This window comes from Microtus oregoni, unplaced genomic scaffold (assembly GCF_018167655.1).
Source record: "Microtus oregoni isolate MIOR12 unplaced genomic scaffold, Mior012 000000F_ref0000247, whole genome shotgun sequence".
Classification (NCBI taxonomy): domain Eukaryota; kingdom Metazoa; phylum Chordata; class Mammalia; order Rodentia; family Cricetidae; genus Microtus; species Microtus oregoni.
Genome location: NW_024543059.1, coordinates 15,789,509 through 15,809,977, shown reverse-complemented (window position 1 = coordinate 15,809,977; position 20,469 = coordinate 15,789,509). Strand labels below are relative to the sequence as shown.

The 20,469-nt window shown below is 49.1% G+C and overlaps 1 protein-coding gene across 1 annotated transcript; it reads right to left on the bottom strand.

Moving 5' to 3' along the window:
- Window positions 1–6,038: 6,038 nt before the first annotated feature.
- Window positions 6,039–18,726, bottom strand: Plin1 (perilipin 1). The gene is made up of 8 exons (XM_041660092.1): window positions 18,682–18,726; window positions 14,990–15,194; window positions 12,880–12,962; window positions 11,329–11,581; window positions 10,641–10,813; window positions 7,816–8,019; window positions 7,133–7,378; window positions 6,039–6,377 (listed from the first exon to the last, which is right to left on the bottom strand). Exons 1-8 carry the CDS (start codon window positions 18,724–18,726, stop codon window positions 6,039–6,041), a joined length of 1,548 nt encoding a protein of 515 aa, XP_041516026.1.
- Between the last annotated feature and the right edge of the window lie 1,743 nt (window positions 18,727–20,469).

Below are 20,469 nucleotides of genomic sequence, written 5' to 3'. Positions count from 1 at the left end.
AGGCAGGGAGACAGGGAGGCATTCAATGCCATCCTGAGTTACAGAGTGAGACTTTGTCTCAAAACAAACACAAATATATGAAGTCAAGACACCAAACCGGGAAGTAGTAAGGCCTATGCCTAGACCAGGGAGGCCTTGCTTTCCATCCCAAGTACCACAAACAACCACCGCCATCTCAGAATACATATGTGTCACTTAAAACAACACCAAAGAAAACTCTGATATAGCAGTGATTTTTAATGCGGTACATCTGCAGAATATTGCCCGTTATAGACGGGCAGCAGAATTAAAGGCTTTAGAAATTGCCAGCTCTCCCAGATCTACATGAGAAAACTCTCAGCCCCAAATGGAAGAAACACAGCCTGAAATGACAAGAACAAAGACCCTGGAGGGGTCCCCAGAAGGTGGAGTCAGGGGCAATAGTACCAAGGACCTTCTCTTTCACGTGTATGATCTGCTGCCATTACAGAAGCTAAGCACCCAGCGAAAGGAGGGAGCACCGTGTGGTGTGCACGGCTCTGGGGATCAAGCAATCGAACCCTATGTTCTTCCTTCAGTCCTTGTATGTCACATGGTTAAGTCTGTTTATTCCTGGGCTAATCACTGGCAAGGCGATGGCCTACAGGTGCTCAGGAGACGGCATAGATAGTCAGCCAGACCCATAGCCTAGACTTTTGAAATAAGAGCAGGCAGCCAGCTGATTCCTGGGCGAGGAAGGGCCGCCAGGAGGACACCAGACAGCTCTCTGTTAGGTGCACATGCCGGAAGCTGTGGCACTTCCTACCATATGCAATTCAGTGGAGGAGATAAAGCAATTGGGAAAGGCAGATGCAGTGCAGAGTTCTCTCACACACCATAGAATTGCGTTGTCAGTCCCAAATATTCTAAACCAGTTGGAGACCTGAGCAGGAATGACCCAAAATGCAAAGCAGCCTGCCACGGAGACAACCAATGAGATTCATCCAGACTCTGGATGTGAAGAAGCCGGAAGCTAAACCTGCATAAACATCGCACAAGGCGATAGTGACTGATGAAACATCGCATTTTTCAGAGGAGTTATGACTATAATTATAATGGCAATTACAGTAATTAAGTTACCGAGAAGGTAACACTGAAGCTGCTTCTGTTACGGTAAAACTGTAGAATCCTGTGGTGTTACGCATCTCTGGGGCTGTCAATCCCAATTCATGACTTTACAAAGAAGTAACCTTTGCCCAACCCTTACCACTGAGCAAGTGGTGATTTCATGTCTACCGCCAAAACCCAATGTGGCACAATCTAGTATGTCTGTCCCAGGGTTCAAACTGTGGTCTTTATCACTGTCCTCAATTCAAAATAGCTGGTTCCACATACTAGGTCAAGAACTGAAATAATTTTTTTTTTTTGTGGTCAGAAAATTTGGGTTCTGTTAGGTGTGGTGGTGCACACCTGCAATACCAGAACTGGGAGGATGGAGGCAAAAGGATCAGGAGTTTGGGGCCAGTCTCGGCTGAATATCAAGTTTGAGGCCAGCCTGGGCTATATAAGACCCAAGAAAGAAAGGGGGATTGAGGAGGAGAGGGAATGATGAGGCAAAAGGGAAAGGAAAAGGAGGATAAAGAGGAAGGGATAGAAAGAGGCAGGTAAGGAAAGAAAAAGGAAGGAGGGAGGGAAGGAAGGAAGGAGGGAAGGAAAGAAGAGAAGGAGGGAGGAAAGAAGAAGGGAAGGAAGGAGGAGGAATCCGGATGCTTTGACAGTGTGATAGCCTAAAGACCATGAGGATCTGACTAGCGGGTTTTTACTACTTATATGGAAATGCAAAGACCCTCCTGCCGATGAACAGTGTGGGAACGGCTAAGCAGATAGAAACACTGGAACATATGACCCAGATAATCCCGTAGAAATAAACAAAAAGAATATACTAAAAGTTAGGCTTGTATAACAGGATGTTGATCAGCAGCAGCAAGTCAGGCTGCCTGAGACATCAAATAGAACTCAGTTTGTTGACTCCAACTAGGCTCCAAACAACAACAGGTCAGAAATTTCCAGCTGATCTCTGAGAAACTCTCAATTCTCCTGTAGTATTCAGTCACAAAGAAATTCCAGGGTGAAGCGATTGGGAAACATGCAGGCCTCCAGGCAATTTTCCACATGGATGGAAAAACTGACTCCTCACTTAAATCCTGTTTTAAAAGTAATCAAATGTATAGAACAACATTGTGAAACTATTTGGAGAAATACTAGAGACAGTGTTGGGAGTTTTCCACAGGGAAAGATCACTCGGACGTCGGTTTAAGCTGATAGAAAGTGTTTAATAACCAGCTGGTGACTACACCAGGTGGTTTTGGGACCCAAGTGCAGCCTTGAGCCTTTCTCAGGGTGGGCGCATGTGTGCATGTGCGCGCGCATGCGCGCGCGCACACACACACACACACACATGTGCATGCGCGCGCACGCAACCAACACACAAGAAACCCCACATCCCTGGCTGACACACCTTAATTAGCAACAACAGTTAGCCAGAAGCGGAACTACAGAAGCCGAAACCCAAGGTTAGTGCATTTAGGGACTTTCTCAGAACTACGGGATCTGATGGATGAGGTCTTCGTTCTTGTTTTAGCAGGCAGGCGTAGCTGCCACGTGCGGGGTTCCCAAGCCTATGCGGTACTTCCATCATGGTATCCGTCGTGCGCAGGTCTAGGGCCTACGAAGTTCTGGGGCCCTGTGACAATAGCATAATGACTTCGTGGTAAAGAATAATTTTAAAGTTGTAACTAAGAATTACAAACTATAAAATAAAAAATATGGTAATATGACTAAATTTAAATAAATCAAATTTAAATCAATCTGTGCTTGAGAGCACATATTGCTGTTGTAGAGGGCCTTAGTTTGCTTTCTGGTACCCACACCATGTAGCTCACAAACAATTGTAACTCCAGGTTCATGAGATCAGACACCATCTTCTGGCTTCCTGGGGTAGCTCACTCAAGTGGCAAACCCACACACAGACATGAACTTATACATATAAATCAAAAACTTTTATTTTAATATTTTTATTATTATTATTATCATCATCATCATCATCATCAGTTTTTTCAAGACAGGGTTTCTGTGTGTAGCCCTGACTGCCCTGGAACCAGGCTGGCCTCAAACTCAGAGATCCACCTGCCTTTGCCTCCTGAGTGCTGAAATTAAAGGTGTCTGCCCTCACTGCCAGATCAAAATAAAACTTAAAAAAAAAAAGAACCCCTGCTTGTTTAAAAGCAATCATAAAGATGAAAAACATAGTCATAATCCAAAGGAAGACACATGTGGTGCATGCAGCCAATAAATCATAGCTATCTGGGAAAACGTGCAGAGCCCAAGCCTCAAGGGGGAAAATAAGTTACCAAGAGGACAATACTTAAAAGTTTTGACGCCACTTCACAGTAGGGGAACTACGAATGTTCAAGAAATATAGTAGGACTTCTTGTGATTTGTTTTGCTTTGTTGCAGCTCTGTGGGTGGAATCTCGGGGTGGATGGGGAGGTCTAACTTGGGTAGGAGATATCCAGAGTTAGGCAGGGGAGGTCCACGGTGATGGGGATGCCTACAACAAATAGGGAGGTTAGGAGGAGCTTGCCTTTCTCTCTGCACATCCAGAGGCCTGGTGTCACTTTCCAGCAGCTGCCCGCGTATCTCTGCCAGAGATGGATGGGTTCTGTCTTCACAGCCCTGCACACCAGTGTCTAAGAACTCCTCTTGCCAGATCCAAACCCACTCGAGTGCAGGACATTCCTGAGTGTGGTGTGTACTTAGGAGGGGTGTGCTAATCATGTTCACATGTGCATGTCCCTGTCCTCTCCCCTTCCCTATTTTTTGGCATCCTCAAATTCCAAAACCAGGGCTGGCTGCTCTTCCAGAGGTCCTGAGTTCAATTCCCAGCAACCACATGGTGGCTCACAACCATCTGTATTGAGATCTGGCGCCCTCCTCTGGTGTGTGGGCGTACATCGAGGCAGAATGTTGTATAATAAATAAATCTTTAAAAAAAAAAAAAAGACTATCAAGGTTGCTGGATGGTGGTGGTTTATGCCTTTAATCCCAGCACTCAGTAGGCAGAGACTTGCTTATCTCTGTGAGTTTGAGGCCAACCTGGTCTACAAGAACGAGTAACAGGACAGGCTCTAAAACTACAGCAAAACCCTGTCTCGAAAAACAAGACAACAAAAAAAGAATATCATGGTTACAAATTACAATTTGTTCATAGATTTATGCATATACGCATAATAGTGTGTGTTGCTGGGAATCGAACACACATTGCGCATATGTTCTACCACTGAGTTACATCCCGGTCTTATTGTTTACAGACGGGAAGAAAAAAGAAACAACCTGTAAGTTCATCATTAGGAAGCTAGCTACACCAAATTATTCTTATTACTTTCATATTCTGGATTATCATTCAAAAGAGAACATAGGGCTTCTGATTCTGGTACAAAAAAATGGCTAGGATGTACAGTTGAGGAGCTGGGAAGATGGCTCGGTGCTTGAGAGCACTTGTTGCCTTGGAAGAGGACCAGGATTTTACTTCCAGCACCCACAAGGCAGCTAACCACCTATATATAACTCAGTTTCAGGGGATCCAGTGCCCTCTTCTAACCTCCATGGGCACCAGGCACACACATGCTGCACAGACACATATATGTGAGAAAAACATTCGTACATGTAAAGTAAAAGAAAAAAACGTTTAAAAAGTGTAATAAGCATTTTAAAAGGAGGGATTAAAGCCAGGGAGGATGCCACCCACGGTTTGTGTAAACAAAGATAGGTGTTTATACACATGTGCTTGCCCAAGCGTAGCCTATAACTGGAAGGAAGCATAAGAAACTGAAGTGTGGTTGGTTTTGTTTGTTTGTTTTTGTTTTTCAAGACAGGGTTTCTCTGTGGCTTTGGAGCCTGTCCTGGAACTAGCTCTTGTAGACCAGACTGGCCTCGAACTCACAGGATCTGCCTGCCTCTGTCTCCCAAGTGCTGGGATTAAAGGCGTGCATCACCACTGCCCGGCATGTGGCTGTTTTTATAAAAGAGAATTGAGAAATCCAGAAAGGAAAACACACACCTCGCAATGTTTGAACGTTACAAGTGTATTTATGAATTCCCTAGATCGATCAAATATTGATATTCTCCAAAAATGGGATTTGGAATGGATGGTGGCTATGGATATGTGCTCTATATAGTATACGCTGTTAGGCTAAAGGTGACCACTGTCGGCTCCCAGCATCTGGGGTATCAGCATTCAACAGTGACTACACAGGTGGAAAGCAGGAGTGATGAGAGGGGAACCGTGGCTGTGAGCAAGAGCTGGGGCTATAGAGGACAGACCCAAGGCTCCACTGTGCAGGCAAGAGAGATGCAAAGTCTGAACTGTTATCTAAATGAGCGCACAAAGGCTTTGGCACCTCGTTGTTCTTTTTAAAGCGGTGTGCTGAGAGCCAGGTTATCAGAGGGTCTCAAAGCTCAGAGCTAAAAAAAAGCACCAGGAATTCCTGACATTCAGAGGGAGCAGGCCAGAGCCGGCATCTCCTAGCACTAGAAAAGGACCCAGCCTGTGCTACTTGGGAGAAGGAGAAGAGGAAAGAGAGAGGGGGAAGAGAGGGAGGAAAGAGAAGAAAAGAAAAGAAATTGTCAACTGACCCACTACCAAAACAAATGTTCACAGAGAAAGGATATGAATTTTAGAACCAATCAGGTGTCATTTTGCCACAAATTTTGACACAGAAGTGAGAAATTGAATTAAGCAATTACTTTTTTAGTTTAAAAGAAAGAAAGAAAAGAAGGGAAAAGAAAAGAAAGCCATGACATGAAAATCGCCCGCTACTCTGGTGCCTCTTAAAAACTGCCTGTGATGGCCAAGCCCCAAAGGATGCTTTAGAAATGTGTGCAGCATCATGGGGATGCAGCTCAGGCTTCCAAGGAGCCACCCTGACCGAGAGGCCCACTTAGAAGTGTGGTTTCTGTTTCCTTGGTGAGAGGCGAACCTTCCATGGGGTGGCGCCGGGGCGAGCAGGGACGCAGGTCGCTCAGCTCTTCTTGCGCAGCTGGTTGTACTGTGCACGGCCCAGGATGGGCTCCATGACGCTGGGTCGGAAGAAGCTGTCGCTGACCCTGCGCGCAGGCTTCTCCCGGGGCATGGCCAGGAAGCCTGGACGCGCAGACGACTCCGCCTTGTCGTCCAGACCCGGGCAGGAGGGCGCGCTGAGTCCCCGCACGCTGCGCAAGCCACCGCGAGGTTGGCTCGGACGCTGCGCGGACTCCGGACTGGCTGGCCGCGTCCCTGACCCCTTGCGCTCGACCTCTGCTGGCGGATTATCGATGTCTCTGAATTCGCTCTCGGGCTCCATCAGGGACAGCCTGGGAAGCTGACAGCCGGGCACTCTGGTTAGGGATCCTTCTCCGTGGAGTCATCCCCCTTTCTATAGCTTTTGGCCTAGTTCCCCGCTCCGGTGGGGGGGGGGGCAATCACAAGGGCGCAGACTGGGGTGTAAGCCATCAGGATGGGGGGGTATCCGAGAGACCCCTGAGGTTTTAAGAACTCTGGTCGCCTCTAGTAGTGGGAGGAGTCCTCTCCTTGAAGCTGATTGAGTAACCTTTCCCTGGCCAGCTCTAGGGGCCCCTCCCCTTCCACCAAGCTCTACTTCAGCCTGCTCACCCTGCTCAACCTTTGGAGAGGGTGTCAGGGATTCCCAAAAAGACGGTATTAGTCTTGGCTCCCCCCCACCCCCACCCCCACCCCCACCCCGCGCTGCTGTTGATAGAACTGACCTAGGACCAGCTACTCTCCCTAGAATGCACAGCCTACTGTGCAGGTAGCCCTGAAAGCTTATGGCCAGGCCCTTCCTCCGGAGCTAAAGGGGAGGTCTGAGCCTCTAAGGACTCACAGACCAGTGACTCCATCATCAAAGGAGAGGCACAATGCAATGTAGGGGAGAGATCTGAGGCCAGGGCTATGAATGTCTGTGCTCTGGGTTGGCAAAGATCAGTCTGTAAGAAGGTTTTGAGTACTGGAGATTGGAGAAGGGTCTCCACGGGGCTGGAAGAAGCGAGGGCGGGGGTGTCCTACATCTCCTTCAGACAAATCTGCCTTGGGAGAAGGTGGCCCTGGGGTGGGACTCACCGGCACATAGTGTACCACAGTGTCTACCACGTTATCGGTAACACCCTTCAGGGCATCCGATAGGGACATGGCCCTTCCTTTGGTGGAGGAGACAGCCTGGGCTGGTGTGAGGTGCAGAATCCTTCCCACCGTGCCCAGCACAGCCGCGGGTGCCCAAGTCACTGCTGAGATGGTGTTCCGGAGAGTCTTCTGCACGGTGTGTACCACCCCACCCAGGAGGCCTCTCGCGTTGGGCAGGGCTGTTACCTGCGGGCCAGAGAACCATTAGCCCCTGCCCTGCATCAACTCCTCTGATCCTTTCCCTAACCACCAGCCCAGAGCTAGAGGGGAAATGTGGACATAAAAGAGAGAGAGAGAGAGAGAGAGAGAGAGAGAGAGAGAGAGAGAGAGAGATATTGATTCTGTCCCTAGCTGTGGGTAGTGTGGCCTTGGGCATGTCACTTCCTCTCTCTGAACGCGCCACCGCCACCCCACCCCCCAACTTTTCATCTGCAAAATGAAGCAGCAATCCCCACCCTGCCTACTTTTCTGGGAGTTGTGAAGCCCGCTGAGTGACACAGTGATACTTAGTTGGCTGTGAATTGGGGGTGACCTGGGGACAGAGTCCTTTATTTACTTAGCTTCTCCGCTTCTCAGCCCCAACCACGGGCTGTGCGGCCTTAAGCGCTCAGTCCCCTCATCACCTCTCCAAGCCCGTTCTCTTCAGCCTCTGATCCCTCTTCTTCCTCCTCATCCGACTCCTCTCCCTCGCTGTCCGTCTGGTTGTCGTGGCTCTCATCCTGGGAGGCTGCTAAATTGTGCAGCCAGGGCACCCGCACCTCACTCTGCCGCCGCCGCGGGGACACCACCTGCAGGGCTGCTGATGCACCCCACTGGGCCAGGCTGCTCTGTGGGAGAATGGCCAGTAGACAGATAGCTCAGTGGATGGACCCCCTAGGCTGGAAGGCTTTGACACAGGAACAGAGACAGGGGTGGTGAGCAGGGTCTGGCCCCATGGGGTCTTGGGTTTAGGTTTATTTGTTTTTTTTTCTATTTATTTATTTTATTTTATGTGAATACATGTGTACCACCTGTGTGCCTGGTGCCCATAGGGGTCAAAAGAGAGTATCAGATTCTCTTGAACTACAGTTATGGGTGGCTGTGAGCCACCATGTGGGTGCTGGGAATCGAACCTGGGTCCTCTGCAGCAACAACAAGTGTTCTTAACCACCGAGCCATCTAGCTAACCTCTTCCCCAGCATTTTAATTAATAATAACTATAACTGAAGGCATACATCGTTAACATAGAACTCTGAGACTTTCTAAGCACACCCTGTGTAACCATAACAGATAGAGACTATCTCAACATCCCAAAAGATTCTTGTCAGTCTCTTCCATCTGTATTCCCCAGTCTGTGGTCCCCTCTGACTTTACAGTCACACACTCATCTTGGCTATTCTCTCTTCTTTTTAATGTTGAGATGGAATCTGAGGCCCTTCTATTCAACGCTTGAGTTTATAGCCCCAACCTCGGTTCATTCATATATATATATAAGGTCTCACTGTGTAACCCTGGTTGGCAGGAACTCACCATGTAGACCGGGCTGGCCTTCAACCTGCAGGGATCCTTCTGTCTTGCTTCTCAAGAGCCCCAGCCCCCGAGAGCTATCTTTTAACCTTGGGATGGGTGCCATCACCCCCACGCCAACATAGCATGCATCCATCCCTATCTCAGAAGGGGTAGAGGGCTACACACAGAGTAATAAGTAAAACCACTCACAGCCAGGTGTAATGGGCAACACCTGCAATCCCAACACTTGGAAGGTTGAGGCAGGAGGACTGCCACAAAATAAGGGCTACCTGGGCTACAGAATAAACCCATCTCAAAAAAATTAGTCAATTAAAGCTTAAAAAAATAAAGTAAAAAGACCTTTCACACAACTGAAAAGCAGTCACTGCCTGCCGACTCCTGAGATTTCCCATCTTCCAGCTCTGTGGGTGCGTGGCCTCCAGTGAGCTAGGCAAGGGCTCTACCACTGAGCTGCAGCCCTGTTCAGACCCCGCCTCCATGTTCTCCGTGCTGTTTTACTTGTCTCTGGTGTTCTGTTTATTTTTGTTGGAGGATCTTTTCTTGTTGTCTTCTGAAATGGGGTCTGGATACAGCTCTGGATAGTCTGGAACTCACTGTGTCAACAAGGCTGGTCTCACACTTGAAGAAATCCTCCCGCCTCTGCCTCCCAAATGCGGAGATCATTAGCACGCACTTACGTGCCTGACTTTAGTGGTTTTTTCTCCTTTTTTCTTTCATTTTTTTTCCCTCTTAGTTTCTCGCTAAGTTCCTTATTTCCAAAAACTGCAGCCTAACTGCATCAAGATGAGTGGAGACGCAGCTTGGCCTGGGTGCTGTGGGGATGTGGTCTGAGCATGGGGGTGAGGGGGTGGGGGTAGGAGAGGTGGTCCGGGTGCAGTGGGGAAGTCAGGAGCCCCTACAAAGGGAGACTCAGGGGCAAGAGCTGTTGGAACTTCCATCCACTGGACAGGTTTTTGTAATTTTTATTTTTAACAGTTCATGGGTGATACCTTCTACTGTTTTATTTAACTTTATTTTATGTGCATTGGTATGAAGGTATCAGATCCCCTGGAACTGGAGTTACAGACAGTTGTGAGCTGCCATGTGGGTACTGGGAATTGAACCCAAGTCCTCTGGAAGGGCAGCCAGTGCTCTTACCCCACTGAGCCATCTCTCCAGCCCCCGATTACTGCTTTTTTTAATGTCTCTGTTCTTTTTTTTTTTTAAAGATTTATTTATGATCTGCCTGTATGTGTCCCTGCAGGCCAGAAGTTGGCACCAGATTTTATTACAGGTGGTTGTGAGCCACTATGTGGTTGCTGGGAATTGAACTCAGGACCTCTGGAAGAACAATCAGTTCTCTTAACTGCTGAGCCATCTCTCCAGCCCCTTCTACTGTTTTAATAGCAAACAGGGGTGGGCAGGCCCACATAAGAGACCTACTTGGGTCTACAGCCATACCACCCTGAACGCGCCCGATCTCGTCTGATCTCGGAAACTAAGCAGGGTCGGGCCTGGTTAGTACTTGGATGGGAGATCCACTTGGGGTCATGAAGACTGGGAGTCAGGGAGACTTCTAGAGAGGGTGGGGGAGACAGAAGAGGGTGATGGATCAGGACCACCCCTCAGTTTGTGTCCTGTTCTTTCTCTTCTCCCATAGGCTGGGCAATTAGCTCAAGATCCTATTTATTTATTTGTTTGATTGCTTGCTCATTTGTTTATTAAGACAGGGTTTCTCTGTGTAGCCCCAGCTGTCCTGTAGACCAGGCTGGCCTTGAATTCACAGAGATCTGCCTGCCTCTGCCTCCCAAGTGCTAGAATTAAAGGCATGTGCCACCACTCTCTTAAGATCCCTGTCTTTATGTCTAAGATTCCAGCCCAGCTTGAAAGATGTTCCCAAGATAGTGGGACCAGGAAACCCACAGAGCGGGGCCAGGCAGAGTTATAAGCAGACACTCACCAGAGGTGCCACACCCGGGATCCACATGGCCAGAGAATGGCCCTGCTTCAGGGCCCAGGCAGTGGTCTGCATGGTGTGTCGAGAAAGGGTGTTGGCCAGGGTGCTGACCCTCCTCACGAGGCTTGGTTTGGTCTTGGGAGTCTTCGGATCCCTCTGCCGTCCAGAAGTGAGGGCTAGATAAAAGATACGGAAGAAAACAGATCGGAAAGGGATGGAGGGACCTTCACTCAGCAGTCAAGAGCGCTTGTCACTCCAGTAGAGGACTTGAGTTCAGTTCCCAGCACCAATATGGTAGCTCACAGACATCTGTCACTCCAGTTCCAGAGGATCCAGTGTCCTCCTCTGGCCATTGCAGGCCATAGCCACACACATGGTGCACACATATACATGCAATCAAAACAGTCATACACATACATTTTTGAAAGACTAGAAAATGCCCTCAGTATGGTGCCTTGGACTGGAAAGCTGTTGCCTTACTTCAACCACAACCCCCAACCATGACCCCACTGGTTCTAGCCAATGCCAGCTCCCTCTCCCTCTTACATCTAGGGTGGAAGGAGCAAAGAACTGAGCTCCTCTAGAGATTCCGAGGGGCATTCCCTATCTCAGAGCATGGGCGATAAGACTTGGGGTCTCCCACTGATCCTCAGGTTCTGAGTGGTAGCCAGTCAGTCTGAAGGGCAGTTACCTGACTCCTCCTTGGCTGGTGGCAGAAGGAACTCTACCACCTTCTCAATGCCGCCCAGAGCCAGATCAGCCCCTCCAGAGGCCAGTCGGCCAACTCGGGTGTTGGCAGCATATTCCACGGTCTCTTTAGCCATCCCCAAGGCAAGCTCGCAGCTGGCCAGGACCTTGTCGGATGTGCTTGCAATGGGCACGCTGATGCTGTTCCTGGCGCTTCGAAGGCGGGTAGAGATGGTGCCTTTCAGTTCAGAGGCGAGCTGAGGAGTGTGTGTGTGAAGAGACAGTCAGCTGTGTGGATTTCCTGACAGGCCCTGAGCCCAGTTCTCTGGAGGGCCCTATTTAAAGACCCAGGCAACCAGACACACACTTGTAATACAAGAGCTGGAGGCTGAGACAGGAGGATCATCATGAGTTTTGTGTTATCGTTGGCTACAAAGCAAGTTCTAGACCAGCCTGGGCTACAGTGTGAGACCATGTCTAAACACTGAAAAATTAAAAATAAAAAAAAGGGTGCAGGGACCAGCAGAGATATGTGGATATGTGGGAAAGAAAAAGGCCACCTTGGCTGTGCCAGTCCTCTAGGTCTCCTGGTTTCTCCACACTGAGTGAAGATTCATCCTGTAAGGATAGCCCCAAAGCTCCCCTGGTGGCACCAGTCCTGATACCCTCCTTCACATAAGGCACCCCGTCTTTCAAAAGCTCGCCTCCCTCTTCTGTCTTTCCCTCAGCTCACAGTTCACACTGATTGACAGATGTGACAAGCTTTATGCTGGAGTAACTCGCCTTCTTCCTTCTGAGACCCCAGGAGCTCCTCCGTGGCTTGGTCTAGGGCAATAGAGAGGAGGTGACCAGCAGGCCTGCCCCTGGTGGCCTCCACCTCAGGCTGGGTTTACTCATCTGCACAATGAGGGCAGCAAGCCCCATCCTCAAGGATGACCTGAGAGGGCTTTATGAAGGCCATGCTGCGACTGTTGACAAGGGCAGGACATGGGCACAGGACTCAGGGGAGATTTGTAGGACAGGCTGGTGGTTGGTCAGTAAAGTAGATGAGGCCATGGGCATTATTGAAGCCAGTACTGGATAAGAGGAGATAAAGATGTGCCCCAGGGGAAGTGACTTGTTTCGTCTCACGGTCTATAAAGGGTTGGATCTCAAGGCTGTGTATGTGACCCCGAGATCCCAGTGAGTGGACTTGGTGGCTTTGGTAGTTGTTGTCACCACATAGTCCTGTGCCAGACCTCGGAGTCCCAGATCCCACGGCCATAGTAGCAGAAGACTGAGCAATTATGGAAGGGACCACATAGGGGTTAACCCTTTCTCCCCCTTGAGAACCCTGAAAGTGTCTGTCTAAGCTTGTCCGAGGCATATACCTGCTATACCAGACACCCCAACTCTACCTGACCCCACAGAAAGAGGAAGAGGGGTCTCCCTCTGCCTAAGAGGGTGCTCACCCCATGAACACAGAAAGTTACACAGCCAGGGAGTTGGCTGCTCTCCTTCCTGAGAGGAGGTCACAGTGGAGTATATGGAGCATCATGGAAGAGGGAGGACTCACCTTTTCCGGAGGGTACTGAAGGGCTGGAATCTTTTCCTCCAGGTGGTCCAGGCCTCTGCAGGCCAACTCATTGGCAGCTGTGACTGAGAGGGAAAGGCTGTGTTGGGATGATCTCTGCCCCCTCCCGAGGAAATAACAGTGGCCTCTGTCTCAAAGGAAGCATGTTGGGGCCCACAGATCCCAGCTCTGCTGTTTCCGGGTCATCTGGACTCTGCTGTATTTAGTACCCGTGTACTTATGGCTCCTTGAGAGCAGGGTCATTTTGGACTCAGTAAGACCTACACCTGCTCAGCATGGTCCTTGTTCTTCACTCCTAGGACCCTGGGCAGCAGTTCTCTGCTGCCCCCTCCTGTCAGGAGCCAGAACCGTCAGCCTCTGGGTTTGCAAAGCGGGAACGGATGAGCAGACTTGGAGTGGGCAGAGGTGGAAACTCTATGAATCGCCACCAAAGACTGCACTCTCTCCTCCCAGACTCCCCATCCCGTGTTCCGGAAGGCTGTGAGGAAGTGAGAGAATGCATGTGGGAGTGAGGCAGGGAGTGAGCTAGGCCCCTGGCACTGGCTCAGGGGGACCAGGCCTGGGCTTGCTTAGTCCTGGAGATGATGGATTCAGCCACAGCTAGAGCAGTTCCAGACTGTCCCTAGACCCAGATTTAACCCCCAGCTGTCAAGATGGCTGCAGCTGAAAGGAGCCATGGGGAAGAGAACGAAGTTGCCCTAGAGGAGTGGGACAAGCCCCGGGATGCAGATGTTTCCAGGGGCAGACTGCCCATGGTCTGCTGAGAACACAGCCTCTATGGTCGAGGTCACAGACTGCGCGGGTTTAAAGAGTGTTTATAGATACTCTTTCATATTTTTTTGAAACAGCAAAGAGCTCAGATGACTTTGGCTGTCTTCAGATTGGACAGAATGAGGGCATCCATGAAGGCTAGCCTAGATCCTGTGGTATTTATCACCATCACCACCATCATTATCATCACCATCACCATCATCACCACCACCATTATTACCATCATCATCATCACCATCATCACCACCACCATTATCATCACCATCACCATCATCACCATCACCATCATCACCACCACCATTATCATCACCATCACCATCATCACCACCACCACCACTATCATCATCATCATCACCACCATCATCACCGTCACCATCATCATCACCACCACCATTATCATCACCATCACCATCATCACCACCACCATCATCATCACCATCACCATCATCACCACCACCATTATCATCACCATCACCATCATCACCACCACCATTATCATCACCATCACCATCATCACCACCACCATCATCATCACCACCACTATCATCATCACCATCACCACCATCATCACCATCACCATCACTATCATCATCACCACCACCATCATCACCACCACCATCACTATCATCATCATCACCATCATCATCATCACCATCATCATCATCACCATCACCACCACCACAACCACCATCATCATCATCTTCACCACCATCATCTTTGCTTGGTGCCCTTGTGCACTGCTACAGTGGCTTTCATTGAGACTCCGCCGGTTCATGATACTGCTCTTTCTGCTGTATTTGTTTTTTTTTAATATTTATTTATTATGTGTACAATATTCTGTCTGTGTGTATGTCTGCAGGCCAGAAGAGGGCACCAGACCTCATTACAGATGGTTGTGAGCCACCATGTGGTTGCCGGGAATTGAACTCAGGACCTTTGGAAGAGCAGGCAATGCTCTTAACCTCTGAGCCATCTCTCCAGCCCCTTTCTGCTGTATTTGGAGTTGGGTTAGCTAGCTGTCCTGCCACAGGCTCCCCTCTCACCACTGCTCACATAGTTCTACCCTTCTTTCCCCTTGAAAGTTCTTTGACTGTCATTGTTAGCCTAGGATGCCCTAGGCCGGGCTACAGTTGAGGCATGCATAGTAACAAAGAGAGCTGCACCTATACCTCTATCTCTGCAGACAAAAAGACCAGGAAGTTGTTCAGGGAGGTGGACAAACAAGTTGTGAGATGATCAGACAGACTGACAAGCAGACGGGCAGACACGCAATGATTATCAGTGGGCGGGCAGGCTGCTGCCAAGTTCAATGAGAACTCACACTGGGTGGACAGCCGGCGGACCACCGGCTCCATGCTCCAGGCAGCCAGATTGCTGGCACCCTGAACACCCTTCTCATAGGCATTGCACACAGAGGCCACCAGGGGGTGGGCTTCTTTGGTGCTGTTGTAGGTCTTCTGGACGCATTCGCAAGTCCCGCTCACCACAGGCAGCTGCAGGACTCTGTGGAGCACATTCTCCTGCTCCTGTGAGGGAAAAAAAAAAAGAGTCAGAGCCTCCCACCCCCACTCAACCTCCCTGCAAACTGAGCCCAGCTAGGGTCATACATGGCGTTGGTGAGGGCAGCCCAGGTCTAAGGGAAGCACTCATGGGACCATGAGGGAGCCGGCAGGGAAAATGAAAACCTGCCTGCAATGCCTTTCTGGTCACTACCTAGACTCTGGGGAACTCCTGAGGCGACCTGTGTTCTCTGGGGACCAAACCAAATTCCAGCTCACCCCTCTTAGACTGACTGCCAAGTTAATGTACTTGTTGAGGGTTTGAGTCCCCCTTCAACTGGTAGCTTCATCTAAACACTTTCATGGTCTTTCTGAGATTCTGGGCCCAGGTCTAAAAGTGCTGGACCACTGCCGAATAGGCTGGCCATCCCTCCCACACCCATTTCTGCTCACTAGATTCTCTCACTTTCACCTCCTCTGTGAGACGGCGGCTCAAGTAGCTCTGGCTGGCCTTGAACTCACTACTTGGCTAAGGATGACCTTGAACTACTGTTGTGTTGACTCCACCCTGTCCAGCTTTTGACTCTCCTCCATCAAGGCTCTGTTTGTCCTTGGGCTGTCCCTGCGTGTGTAGCCCTGCTATGATTATGCGTGTATGCCTCCTTTCTTTCAGTAGAATGTCCTCTATTTCCCAGCGCCTGTGTGAAAGCTTGACCCTGGAGACATGAGCCATACATGGAGCTGTGACTCGTGGAAAGTATAGGCTCTTCTTTACTTTGTGTTTGCTTATTGTTTTTATTGAGCTATATATTTTCCTCTACTCCCCTCTCTTTCTCCCTCTTCTACCATGATCCCCATGCTCCCAATTTACTCCGGAGATCTTGTCTTTTTCTACTTGCCTTGTAGATTAAATCCATGTATGTCTCTCTAAGGTCCTCTTTGTTGTCTAGTTTCTCTGGGGTTGTGAATGGTAGGCTGGTTTTTCTTTGCTTTATGACTAAAGACACTTATGAGTGAGTACGTATTTTATTTGTCTTTCTGGGTCTGGGTTACCTCACTCAATATGTTTCCTAGATCCGTCCATTTGCTTTTTTTGTTTTTTAGCCCCGCCTGTCCTGGAATTAGCTTTTTTTTTTTTTTTTTTTTTGACAAAGTTTCTTTGTAGCTTTTGGAGCCTGTCCTGGAACTAGCTCTTGTAGACCAGGCTGGCCTCAGATTCATAGAGCTCCGCCTGCCTCTGCCTCCCAGTGTTGGAATTAATGGAGAGCACCACCACTGCCCGTGGGCTCTTCTTGACTACACAGACTAGCAGATCTGAGGCCTCCTGGGGCTCCTCAGCAAGAATCCTTTCCAGAAAGTCTCACTAGACTTGTATTTGGCTATCTCCTTGGTGGGCTTGATGCCTTCACAGAGCGGCTGGTGCCCTTGTGGGGTAACTTTGCTGAGCTGAAGCCTGCCTCCACACCCCGCCCCCGCCCCGCTGGAACAACCCTAAACAAATCTCCTTCAGCTTTTGTGTGTCAGCCCTTCACACACTTCCAGTCAGTGACACCCTGCAAAGGTCCCTATTCCATAGGAAACAGCTCCACGTTCTATCTTAGCTTATAAACGGGTCACACGATGTTCTTGTGACCCTTTCCTTATGACACTCTAGGATCTGACACAGCCTCTCTTAAGCCGGTACTCCAGTGAGTCTGAGCCTTTGGGGGGCACTGTGGTCCTCTCTTCTTACTGGGATGTCCTACTCTTACCAAAGCATTTTGCTTTGTCCGCAGTTGCATAATTAAGCTTTAGAGAGGAGAAAAAGTCCAATCTTAGAGTGAAGGAATGAGTCTGGTTGCGTGGTAGGAAGCGACCTTTACTAAAGGTTTTTATGCTCCGGGACTCTGGTCAGGGCGCCTTGATCTCAGTCCTAACAGTCATTTGCTGTTTCAAGTATTTGAGATTCAGAGATAAGATTGACTTACCCAAGATCACACAGATAGTAAGTAGCAGAGCCAGGAAGTCAGTCAGGTTTGATTTGATTTGTGTGTGTGTGTGTGTGTGTGTGTGTGTGTGTGTGTGTGTGTGTATTTCTGAGACAGGGTGTGATGAGATTTCTGAGATTGGCTGTGATGGGACATGTCATTGATCCTAGCACAAGGAGGCAGAGGCAGGCAGATCTTTGTGAGTTCAAGGCCATCCTAGTCTATAAAGTGACTTTCAGGACAGCCAGAACTGCTACAAAGAGAACCCCCATCTCAAAGAAAAAGATAGGCTCTCATCTAGTCCAGATAGGCCTTAAACTCACTCTATAACCAGCACCTGGTTCTCCTGCCTCTACCTCCCAAATTCTGAGATTAGAAGCATGTTCACCATATTGGACTGTTTCCAAGTCAGGTTTAAAATGGACTATATGGAATTTGTTTGCAAATAAATTAAGATAAAATAAAGTAACGATTGGGTGAGGATGAGGCAGATTGGCCAATGAGTCAAAACTACCTGGGACCTTGTATCCTTTTGCCTAGTCTTGTGAATGTTAAGAACTGTCCATTCAAAAAGTAATACAAGCCAGCTCTCCAGGGTTGACCCCTCTGCTCCAGCTCTGTATCACTTCAGATGCACCCTGTGACGGGCTCTGCTTGCAGGGGGTCAAGTTAGCAGAACCATCAAGGAGAACAGTTTGGGCTCTGGGACAAAGAAACCATATTATTTTAGTATATCATCCTGAGTCAGATATCAGAAGGAGAAAGGGGTTTGGAGAATGTGAGGAAATATTCTCCTTAACATTTTGGACAGTACTTTCAAGGGTTGTTTTGGACAAGGTTAAAGGAAAAACAGGCTGGGCATGGAAGAAACAACTAACTTAAAAAGACTTAGCGTTTCTTGCGACCCATTTTCACCCCTGTTACGGTTTAGTACAAAACAAGGCAGCTATCCCCAGAATGGAGGTTCAGTAAAGTCTAGTTTAGTCTCTGATAGGCTCATAACTCTGAATGTCGCTAACTATCTGAACTGTACCCAAATCAGAGAGGTTTTAGCAAAACATATCAAGGGCCTAGAAAAGTATCAGAATTATTTAAAATCATGATGGGCACACTGTGTGTCCCGTTTATTCCCACACATGGCAGCACAGGCAGTGAGGGCATTGCAGGGCCACTGAATGCATGGGTTCCGTATGGCATGCATGTCCTCCTGAGTGGTGCACTTTTGCCTTGGGGTTTAAGGCATGGTGAGTTCTTGCCCTGTCTCTCTTTAACCCCCAACCAACACTCCGAGGTGCTTAGACCTTCGTAGGCCTGGTCTCTTTTCTCCAGTTCCCCCTCCTACCCTTCTCTCCAAGGCTCTTAGACCTTCATAGGCATCGTCTCTTCCCCCAGTTCCCCCAAACACCCCTGCTAACAGTGGCAAGGACAGGAGTAGTTGAGAGCGTAAGGCAGACTCATCTTGCTTGAGGCTCCCTGGCTCTCCCTCTCTGTGCTCCCTTCCCTTGGTTGTCCATTCCCCATCTCACATGAGAGGCCAGGTTACTTACAGGGAGGTCTCCATCCAGCAGGGTCGGGCCCTTGTTCATTGCCATCCTTACTCTTCAGGCTGCAAAGCAGGGTCCCAGGTCCATCAGAAGCCCACAGGCTTGCAGTTCGCAGGGCGACTCCCGACCTCTCCCAGCCACCCGCCAGCCATCCAGGAGCTCAGCTGCCCTAGGTGGAGGACGAATGTCCCATACAAGAGCCACTCCTTGGAGCCCCAACACAACGAGTCTCCTATTCTGCTCAAAAAGAGCTCCATAGTCTGCTCAAAATTGATGTCTGTTTTTTTTAAGGCCTCAAGATAAAAGAAATTGCAGGTAATTATATACAGATAAGGAGAGAATGAGAGAAAAAGTTTAGGATGAAGTCTGGGGCTCTTAAGTCAGAGTCCCTAAGAGACTGAAGAATGAGTGTCAGGTAAAGTCTAGTCCTTTCTTCATGACAAAATTCTAGCTAATTACCATTTCCCTCTCTTGCCAGCTAGGTAAGCCTCCCAGAGAACTGTCTTCTGGGTAAGCCCATGGCTGCTCTGCTCTGGTCTTTGCCTCAGTGGTCTCCCTGCAGAGCACTGTGCCCTCGGAATTTTCCCATGTGCTCTTTCTCCCAGCCCCTTCCTCTTTAACACTCAGAAAGCAGCAGGGTAAGGCAGACACCCGAGAACCCCCACACTCACTGCAGCGGACGGCCACCTCAGTCTCAGAAGCCCCAGCTATGGAAAGTCTCCTCCACAGAAGCACCTCCAGCCACTCCAGGGAATCTTGGGCAATGCCTCTCAGACCTCCCAATTGGAGGAGGGCAAGGAGGAAGAGAAAGCTGGGCCCGTTGCCGTAGCTGTCTGACCCAGGATGTCCCCTGGGCTCACCCTAGCTTCTATGGGGGATGCTTTTCCAATGACAAGGTTGCTCACAGAGCTGACGGAGCCCTGTGTCAGAGCCCCGAGACAGTAGTTCCAGAATATTTCTGGCTTTCAGCGGACAAAAATTGCTTTCCATAAAGAAGGCACTAGTATTTGTGCCATTAAACCCCTAAGATCAAAGTTCCATGCCATTCTGTCCCTGTCCCCAATCTTTGGTCCCTTCCCCCAAAAGTTTCTATGCAACAGTACTCCCATAGAGTGTCTCCCATGCTTTGCTATTTGCTAGCAAGGATGACTGTTGAACAGCACAATTCAAACCCACAGAGGGATGGGGTTCAGTTTACTGTATTAGTCTATGACTATCAAGATAAATTCCCAGAAAAGAAGCCCAGATAGAGCTGAGTCTGCAGTAATCTGGGCTCTGAGAGAACAGTTTTGACCTCTGTAAATCTCGAAAGTTAAAGAAAACATTTTGAAACTGGTTGTACGTGCCGGTAACCCCAGCACTCAGGATGCTGAGGCAGGATTGATAATTTGAGGGCAACCTGAGCTACAGAGCAAGAGCTTGACTCAACAAACTAGGGGCTAGGGGGCAGAGCTCAGAGCGCTTGCCTAGCGTTGAAGACCCTGGATTTGATCTTCAGCACTGAGGAAAGGGGGCGGGGTGAAACTTTACCTAGCCTAAGATACCTCCAGAACAGGAAGAAGGAGAATCATTGTTCACCTAAGTCTGCAGAGGTGATGGTGTTGAGTTTGGATTTGTTTTGTTTTGCCAACCAATAGCACCCAGACAGTCAAGAACTATCAGTGCATGTCATTCCTTCCTCCACATAGGAAGCTCAAATTTTAGTTCCTGATTAAAGTAGGTGGAACACCGTGGTCCCAACCAGTGTCTTCGACCAGCTAGAAAGGGCCTCTTATATCAAAATGAGAGGAC